The sequence below is a fragment of the Hemitrygon akajei genome, chromosome 5 (genome assembly GCF_048418815.1).
Source record: "Hemitrygon akajei chromosome 5, sHemAka1.3, whole genome shotgun sequence".
Taxonomy (NCBI): Eukaryota; Metazoa; Chordata; class Chondrichthyes; order Myliobatiformes; family Dasyatidae; genus Hemitrygon; species Hemitrygon akajei.
This window is the reverse complement of record NC_133128.1, coordinates 91,291,524-91,301,405: the sequence shown is the minus strand read 5'-3', so window position 1 is coordinate 91,301,405 and position 9,882 is coordinate 91,291,524. Positions and strand designations below refer to the sequence as shown.

Here is a 9,882-nt window from a genome sequence, read left to right as displayed (position 1 = left end):
AGAACGTCAAGGCTTCAGGTCCTGTGAAGTGTGCACTGCAGCCAGGGTCAGGAGTAGACTTATCTACCCAGTCACTTTCCACCAGGGTAGTCAAAACGTGAGGAGCATTCCCTTCAGCTGTTCTCATTCCATGTAGAAATGAAACACGGAAATCTTTAGGTTACTGTCTGGAAGGCCATGAATTTAATTAACAACCTTCTCAGGAAATGGTTCATGCAATGCTCTTTATGTAGTGTATTAAATATTCCAGTGACATTTGACTAATATTGTGAATATATTGTTTGTTTACATACTTCGCAATGGGTTATATGTAAGAGTATGTGAATAGCATATGTCATTACAGCAGCATATCATATGTGAGTGCCTCACCAAAATAAAAACTAAATAAACTAAATCCCAGGCTCCTATGTTTTTCTTTCGATTAGTGTCTAGAGGAACAAAACACAACACTTTATGCCAGTTCTTCATTGAAAACAGGAGAACTCGGGCAGTGAAGCCCCTCATCTTCTCCAAAATGGTGCATGAAAACTGAGGGTGTAAGAAGGGTGGGGAGTTGAAATATCACAATGTGAGTTTGTGCCTCAGCCTGGGCACCTGGAGCCTGTCAGTTACTGTGGTGAACTACATATACCTGTCTGGACACGCCCCCCCCTGCTGACAGCTCCTACCACAGACCCCTGTATAAAGGTGATTGGAGGCACTGCTCCTCCCTCAGTCTCCAGGATGTTGTGTGATGGTCTCTTGCTGCTGATAGTGCTCTCTCTTCCAGCTAATTAAAGCCTATCTCTCGCCTCACGTCTCCAAGAGTTATTGATGGTGCATCAGTTACCTTCACTTTGCCAGTCTAGCTTCCTAAGAAGATAAATGGTAAGTATTAGCCAGTGGATACATTTTGACCCATTTATGTAGAATTCTGCTGGACTGCATCTGGAATATTATACCAGTCCAGTTGCTCTATCTAATGAAGGTTATGCTTGTAATTGAAGGAGTGCAATGAAAATTAACTATATTGCCTTGGGATATGAAAGATTTGTAGCATGATAAGTAATTAAACGGTGTACTCTTATTGCAACATACAAACATACAAAATGAGATCTCATTGAAACATACACAGATTCTTAGGACTTGATAGGGCACATGTACAATTGGATTCCCTAGATGGAATATATATAACCTTCAAATCAGAGGTTGATAATGACATACTCTGATTGAATGTACCCTAAAACCAGCTCTCACCTGCACTCTCTGGTGAAGCATCCTCCACAATCAGCACTGTGCTGTTTGCAGAAGAGCTGCAGCGTAAAGAGTCACTGGTGTATGCTGGCGCCATTTTAATAGACCATCATCCCTTCAAAACTAATCAGTAAACTTGCAAGCCCTGCGTCTCAATATCCCCTTGTGCAGTTGATCCTGGATTTCCTCACTTGCAGGACCCCAGTCAGTTGGGATCGGCAAAAACATCACTTCCCCATTCTCCATCAGCACAGGAGCACCACAGGGCTGTGTGCTTAGCCCTCTGCTGTGCTAGCTTTGCACCTATGACTGTGTGGCTAAGTACAGCTCCAATGCCACATACAAGTTTGCTGATGTGGGCCGTATCAAAGATAGCGATGAATCAGCATTCAGGAGGGAGATTGAAAATTTGGCTGAGTGGTGTAATAACAATCTCTCACTCAATGTCGATAAGACCAAGGGACTGGTTGTAGACTTCAGGAGGGGGAACCAGAGTTCCATAAGCCAGTACTCATCGGAGAATTCAGAGCTGGAGAGGGTCAATAACTTTAAATTCCTGGGTGTCACTATCTCAGAGGACCTGTCCTGGACCATCAGGTAAATACATTTGCAAAGAAAGCACGACAGTGCCTTTACTTCCTTAGGAGTCTGTGGAGATTTGGCATGTCATCAAAAACCTTGGCAAACTTCTTTATACGTGTGGTGGAAAGTGTGCTGACTGGCTGCATTCCAGCCTGTTATGGGAACACCAATACCTTTGAATGGAAAATCCTACAAAAGGTAGTGGATTCAGCTCAGTACATCATGGGTAAAGCCCTCCCAACCATTGAGCACATCTACATGAAAACTTGCCGTAGAAAAGCAGCATCGTCATCAAAGACCGTCACTACCCAGACCATGGTCCTTTCTCACTGCTGCCATCAGGTAGAAGGTGCAAGTGCCTCAGGATTCGCACCACCGTGTTCAAGAATAGTTATATCCTCAGGTTCTTGAACAAAAGGGGATAAACATACTCATTCTATTTCTGGTGTTCCCACAATCCATGGTCTCACTTTAGGGACTCGTTATCCTGTTATTTCATGCTCTTGTTATTTATTGCTATTTATTTATATTTGCATTTGCGCAGTTTGTTGTTCAGCGATCCTGTTTACAGTTACTGTTCTCTAGATTTGCCCGCAGGAAAAAGAATCTCAGAGTTGTAAGTGGTGGCGTGTTTTAAGAAATTGCTTTGAACTCTGAGATGAGGTTTATCAGGATGCCGACTGGAATGGAAAGGAGGAGCCATAAGGAGAGGCTGGATAAACTTATGTTCTCTGGAGCTTTGGAGGTTCAAGGGAGACAATGAGAATGAGAGGCAAGGATAGAGAAGATGGTTAGAATCTTTTTCTCAGGGTAGAAATGCCAAATTCTGGAGGATATGTATCTAAGGTGAGATGGAGGAAGTTTAAAGGGGATAAGCAGGGCAAATATTTTACAGAGTGGTAGATGGGCTGCTGGATAGGAGCCTGGAAGCAGATGCCACAGTGGCCTTTATCAGACTGTTAGATTGACACATGAACGTGCAGGCAATGTCCAGACAAAAGATAATTAGTTTAAAATGGCATCTTGTTCAGAGCAGCCGTTACTTATTTTGTTAATTGTATTTATTTTTTAATTTGGAGGTACAGCACGATAACAGATCCTCTGGTCCACGATCCTGCGCCACGCAATCGCACACATGCGATCAATTAACGCACTAACACGTATGCCTGTGGGATGTGGGAGGAAGCCGGAGCACTCAGAACAAACCTGGGGGGAACGTCGAAACTCCTCACAGACAGCAGCGAGAACTGAACCCGAGTCGCTGCAGCTGTAATGGCGTTACGCTAACACCTATGCCACTGTGAAGCCCAAAACGAAATATTAGCTTTATTTGTCACAAATACAGCAACCAATCGAAACATAAAGTGAAATATGTCATTCGCAACAGTGACCAACACAGTTTCGAGAATTGTACTGGGAGCCGCCCGCAAATGTCGCCGTGCTTCCGGCGCCGATATAGCACGGCCACCATTTATAGACAATAGGTGCAGAAGTAGACCATTCGGCCCTTCGAGCCCTAGTGATTACCCGGACATCTTTGGAACGTGCAAGGAAAGCTGAGAAGCTGGAAGAAAGTCCTGTGGTCATGGGGAGGACGTACAAACCCTTACAGACAGCAGAACCACAATGCTGCTTTAAAGAGGGTGATTATATGTCAGACAGAACTTTCCCTTAATAAATCCATGCTGACTGTTCTTGATATATAGAACTCCGCTGTCCTATCAAAGCTGTCCTCAGATTTTTTTTCTTTAATAATTTTCGTGCCCAAATGCCTATAGTCATTGAAGACTGGAAAACCATTGTAAGAGCCTGCACTATTTTTTCTCCCTTGCAAGTCAGAATAGGATACTGTAATACAATACTCTCTGGAAATTACTTTCAGTTGTCTTTTAAAAAGATTATTATTCAAGTTTTATTTTTGAATAGTTTTTCTAAAATGCTTCATTTATTTTAATCTGTCTTTGTTATATATCTATTAATAAAACAGAATCATCCTTCTTCCGTAAAAATGTCCATAATTACTGTTACTAATGTATTAATCAATGATCATCGCTGCTCAAAATTACTGTGTAACGCTGGAGGTTTTATTTCATGAAACGATTGCCAGTTTGGGCACGCAGTCTCAGAAAGGCTTGCCACTCCTGGGGTGCAGGTGTCGGTGTGAATACCACACTCTGCTCATCAGTAGGGAGTTGCCATTGAGATGGTCGACAGCTTCAGGTAACTAGACATCCATATCACCAGCAACCTATGACACTCACGCGATTATTGCGTTAGCGTAGTGTGTGTACTTTGATGGGCATCTGAGAAGATTCCGTTTATCCACAAGGATTTTCTCAGCTTTTACAGATGTACGCTAGACAGTGTCGCGGCTGGTAAGGCAAGCGCTGTGGTCTGGACTGAGTGGTAAACACTGCCCGTTCCAGCACGGGCTCAACGCTTCCGTCCTTCCAGGTCATCCTCGCAGTGCGTTACTTCAGAAGGGTTAATTGTCAACAACACCTACCGAGCGCCCATTCCCTTTTCTCTATTCTGCCTTCTGAGAGAAGATAGATGAGTTTGAAAGCCCAGACTTAAGGATCCACTTTTTTCCACACTGCCATCCAACTTCTGAACCAGTCACCTCTTCTCATGTTCCCTTCCGGATGGCGCTGTCGAGTTCTCAGAATTTTAACTACCGTTCTTGGATGTATGTCCCTTTGGTATGTCTTTCTGCAATACTCCAGTTTACACATGCTGCTATCTTGCGTTCGTGGTTGGATTTATTAAGACCATGTACAATGATTACCAACAGGGAATCTTATTCCACCTTGATGTAGAAAACAATAAACTAATCTGAATTTCTTATTGAATCAATTGGCAACCGTAGTGCATATATTTAGTTTGAACAATCGTTCAAAACTTACTAAGTTTGTTTCTAACAGTTTTCCAGCAGCCATTATTTTAAAGATGGAATCTGCTGAATAAACTCAGCATCTGTGGTGGGGGCAGGGGGTTTGTCGATTTCCCAATAAATCTTTCTCTCCCTTCACCCCCACCCCCACATCCCAGACTGATGCTGCACGACCCTCCTGTAGATAGTTTGTTCTGCCGTCTCTCGCGTCTACGAGTTATCAAACTTGTAACAGGAAATGACAGATCCCCTCATTTCTCAGGTGGGCAATGTTGGCGTGGCACCCACTCAGGAGGTAATCAGATGCCGGTTTTCCCTGCCCCCACCCTCAGCAGCCGCATATGGGCGAGCGGTGCCACCCGCAGCGATAGGAAACCCCGTGACGTTACAGGGAAAGAGCATCCCCCGACTGACGTAGGTTAGCAGGCGGACGCCGCGCTATAAAAGGGACCGAGGCGGCCGCCACGCTGCAGAGCTTCAGCTGTTTGGAGAGCCTCCGGAATGAAGTCGCACAACGGCAGAAGGGCAGAGAGCTGTAAGCATTGGGGCGGGAGTTGCTCCGTTCACCAGAGCGCGGAGTAGGTGGGAGGACAGGGGAGTAGACTCTAGTAATGTTCTTCTGAAACAAGTCAGGTTGCACTGGGAATAGATGCAAAGGTGGGCGAATGCTTGTTGGAAAGGATGTGTTTTCTTAATGGTGAAGCAGGGTGATCCGATATGAATTATTATCCAAGGAACCTGGTGGGTCGAGCAGCAACGGGTGTTTTTTTTTTGGGGGGGGGGTGTCGCCATTTTGGGTCTGACCGAAACGATGGCAGTTCTCTCCCCCCTCCCCATACTGCTTGACTCAGAGTTCCCAGATTCGTTGCTCCCGATGCAGCACCTGTAGACACTAGTTTGGTATTTACATACCGTCCTAACTGTTACTGTTCAGACTGAACTTTATTTTAAACTAAAACTTGTAGTTCCTTTGAAGAAAATCCACACAGCCCCTAGTCGATCAGTTGTACTGACGGATTCTTCCTTGCTATCGAGCATCTGCAGCAAGTTTTGCGGTTACTTCGGGCTTGCTGTATTGTCGGTTCTCGGTATCCTGAATTAAGTGCTCATTCTCCAAGCCGCGCGTCTGTAGCGGGGGCAGATTAAAACCAATAGCCAATGTGTTTCAGCGCCGACCGAGGTCGAAGATCTGAGCGCCGTGCTGTGTGAATTTGATGCGGTGATCGAAGACTTCGCTTCCCCGCTCAGCAAGAGACACTTTCGGTATGAGGAGCACCTGAGGTGTATGAAAAGGCGCAGCAGCGCAAGCGTCAGCGACTCTGGTGTGAATGATTCGGGCAGTGAGTATTCAAAACTTCAACCATACCGACACCTGCCCCTGTTAAACGTGCACAGTTTATTTTATTTTGAGTCACAATACGGACCGGGCCCTTCCATCCCAACGAGCCCGGCAACACGCCCATTTAACAGGACAATTTACAATGTCCAATTAACCTACCGACTGGCCCATCTTTGGATTGTGGGAGGAAACCCACGCAGTTACGGGGAAACGTACAAACTCTTTACTAAAGGCGCGAGAATTGAACTTCGAAGTCCGAGGCGCCCCAGCTCAGACGATAAATGTGGTAATGCAAAGTTATTCAGGAGTGGGTCGACCCAGACAAATCCTGTAACGTCTATATCCTGTTCCCTTGCAAGAACCTATTGTTTCTTCAATTATCTTGGGATTTGTCCTCACCGTTGCTTCTGAAGGACATTTCATGCGATATTCCGAAGTTTAGTTACTCGATCCTGCATTGTACATCCGAAATGAGCCGAGTCCGCCCTTTCTCCTCTGCACCCCTCCTGGGAAAGCAGTTCTCCCCATGTAACTTTTCTAGTTTGGACACTAAGTTTACCAAAGACCGACCTTGCTGCAAAGAACAGTACAGTCCTCACACTGCCTTAGCGAGCTGGTGCCTGGAAACTTTGCTGACTGATGGTTGGTCTAATCTCATAGAGCCAAGGAGCCCAGGTTCCATGCTCTATTAATATCCTTAACTTTTGCTCCGTTGGCTAAAATTATCAGCTTCCTTTCTGTCTCGTTATCAGCTGGTTACACTACACGCTGGGCGAACTTGTGTTCGAAGTGAAATATGAGCCTTTTATTGATTGTCTAAGTTCGAGCCACTAATGTGGCAGAGTGAGTCCTGCCTGCCCTCCGCACACATGCTGCACACATGCCCCCGTGGTTCCAGCGCAGTACAGTAGTTGCTTTTCTTTTAAACTGACAGGTCCAGGTTCACTTCAGAGAAACAGTTTCGCCTTCAGTGACGAGCAGCTCAAGAGTCCTACCGTTCCCTGTTCCAGAGGTATTTTGCTTTGACTTGTTTCCTGACTGATTAACCCTAATCAGAGAGCTTGATCCTCTTTTAGCAGTTTGAGTTTTGCCTGTTGCCTGTACATGCCAGGAAAAATGCAATAGTTCAAGTTTGTTGTCATAATACCAGGGTACAGATGCCATAACATTGGCTTTCAGCAGCAGATAATAAATTAACATTGTACATAGTATATCACTGAACTTGGGATTATCAGATAGTGGGAAAATACCTTGCAGCTATATTTAATGTATTTGCTGTACACAGTCATTAAAATGTCATTCCACTCTTTTTAATTAATCTTGTCTCTTGCTGAGTGACTGGGGCGTCTCTCACACAATGGAAGTGTCCCGTGTGGGTATAAATGGTGAGATTGCTGTATTTCCCACCCCCACCCCCACGACCTTACCTGCAAGTTATTTTTAATTTTGTTCAAAGTCCAAGCAGGATTAGATTGTGGGGCTTGGTGTGGAGTTTGAACTGGCTTTCACCACTGAAGGTCACTTGTTCTTGGTTCCAGCTGTCTCCAAGAGCAGCAGGTTCTCCAAATCTTCTCTCAGAAAATGCCATGTGGAGAAGAGCTATATGGGTGGGAGATGTTGAGGGAGCGGACCCTTGCACAAAGTGTAGTGCAGTAATTCTCTGACCCTGCAAAGCTGTTTGCAGTTGGTGTCTTGTCCCAGAACTGCTTTGGGGGCTACAAAAGATGCAGTACAGGTGCAGGTACCTCTGAGCCATCAACATGATACTGATTCATTGATGTACATGGATTTATGGTGTGTAGATACTTCAAACTACTTCAGATGCCAGTTAACTCCATACTCAAGTCCATTGTGGAACTTGAATGATTTCGTTATGACAAGTGGATAGGTGTTGGTGGAGAATACCTGTAAAATATACCAATATTTAAAATGGTTATTCTATAATACAATAAATAGGTGCTCACAGTTCCACATTTTTATAAATGGGAGATGAGCAATTAAGCTAAAACTGGCTCTTTTTCATAACAGCAAAACTTGGAGATACAAAGGAACTGGAAGACTACATTGCAGATTTGAACAGAACATTAGAAAGTGAGTATTATCCCTTGTACTTGGAACATTTCTCAACACTTGCTGCAACATTTTCCAGCTTGTATGCTGACAATATAAAGCAGTATGTAGTTTTGTTAACCCAAATCACATAATTCTTTACCACACTTCCCAATCAGACTGCCAAATGGAAAGATAGTTATCTTTTTTTTTAATTTTTTTATTAGTTTTTCAAAACATTTTACAAAATTAAAAACCCCAAATCCCAGTGGGGGGCATTAATACAGTGCAAGATTACGCATACAATAACAATATGCTACAAAGGAAGAGAATTTAACAAAAAAGCACCTAAATTAAAGACAAGTGAGCTTAGTGTCCTCCCCAAACCCCACAACACAAGAAAAAAACAACAATTCCAGACCAACCACCACACAATATAGAGAGTATAAGTCCGGACAGTCAAACTCCCAGACTGTGAATACACTTAGCAACAGAGGATAATAATGCCTACTACCAGAAAAAAAAAGGAGCTGAAAGCAAGGGACCGAAAAGAAAAAAAAAACCCTAGTCAAGAGGAAGGTTATGAAAGTACTCGATAAAAGGCCCCCAGATCTTATGGAACTTTAAATCCGAATTGAGAACTGAATAATGAATTTTTTCGAGGTCCAAGCAGGCCATAATGTCGTTAAGCCATTGCGCATGAGTGGGCAGGGCAAGATAGTCATCTTTGAAAACAAAGTATGCGAACAGTATTCATCAGCTAATGGAATGGTATAGAAACAGCTTGAAGGTGCTTGAATAGGCTGATCATGTTATCACTAAATATTGGTAAATAAATCTAATTGTGTTGTGTTGGATGTTTCACAGGCATGTGACGGGGAAATGATGAGCTTGGTCCTGGGCCTCGTTTGAACACTTGAAAAACATCAGCAAGAAAAACATGTTCAATCTACCAACATTTCTCAATGATGTTTGCACCTTGAAATAGTTGCCAGCTCTTGCAACAGTTAATGCATCTCAAGACTCTAGATATAATTGTGCTGTTCTTAAAAATCTACGGTAGTTAGATCAGATTCGTATAAAACAAGTAAAGTATGTATTTGTATAATGAGGTTTGGGTGGAGATGGTTGATTTTTGGACTTGAAATAGTGCTGTGCTGTTTCAGAGGATTTGAGGAAAAGGTAATTGGGAAGGGATTAAATGAGGCCAGTTGAAACAGAAATGTTTCCATTTCAGTGATTCTCTTGGCCTTATTTCTATGATTTTAGGTCACAATGGTGCTGGCTGCCTTGTGGCCAATCTGTCTTGGGAGAGGAGGCAAAGTACAAGGCCTCCATTTAGAAACGATCTGCACATTCTTCCCATTGGGTCTTCAATCATTTTTATTACTAATAATCATTTCATATTGAAATATTTTGTAAATTAAAACATTGGAGTAAATTTTGCTTGGTTAAACTAGTTTAACGCATGGTACTGCAAAATGAAACTTTTTACAAGACTTCATCTGTTACCTTTTTCCTGTACTGAATATTAAATAATTACTTTTGGAATGAGTTCCAATTTATGAATGCTATCAAGTGTTGCTGCCTGACTTATTTTCAATATTTGAGATCGAAAGCTAAAATTTTCCTGCCAGTTATTAGCATTCCAAACAGGCAGAACTGTGCCTGCCTTGTGTAACAAATAAAGATTGAATAACAGCTTCCTTAAAACTATTTTTAAATTCCAACATACTTGATGTAACATGGGATGTTGCTGCCATGTTTCCTTAAATGCACTGGTAAG

General features: G+C 43.2%; 1 protein-coding gene across 2 annotated transcripts; it reads left to right on the top strand.

Annotated features, from left to right (window-relative positions):
- Positions 1-5,106: 5,106 nt before the first annotated feature.
- On the top strand, positions 5,107-9,670 carry rgcc (regulator of cell cycle). Of its 2 annotated transcripts, XM_073046018.1 has the most exons (5): positions 5,107-5,243; positions 5,878-6,048; positions 6,982-7,059; positions 8,076-8,138; positions 8,964-9,670. In XM_073046018.1, exons 1-5 carry the CDS (start codon positions 5,210-5,212, stop codon positions 8,969-8,971), a joined length of 354 nt encoding a protein of 117 aa, XP_072902119.1. In that variant the 5' UTR covers positions 5,107-5,209; the 3' UTR covers positions 8,972-9,670. The 2 variants fall into 2 exon arrangements, with proteins under 2 accessions (XP_072902119.1, XP_072902120.1); XM_073046019.1 differs by lacking the exon at positions 6,982-7,059.
- The last annotated feature ends 212 nt before the right edge of the window (positions 9,671-9,882 follow it).

Excerpts from the sequence above, each read along its gene's own strand:
- rgcc (XM_073046018.1), top strand. The coding sequence starts at position 5,210 with ATGAAGTCGCACAACGGCAGAAGGGCAGAGAGCT. Across the intron at positions 5,244-5,877 it reads CGGCAGAAGGGCAGAGAGCT|CGCCGACCGAGGTCGAAGAT; the intron begins GTAAGCATTGGG and ends AATGTGTTTCAG. Across the intron at positions 7,060-8,075 it reads TACCGTTCCCTGTTCCAGAG|CAAAACTTGGAGATACAAAG; the intron begins GTATTTTGCTTT and ends TTTTCATAACAG.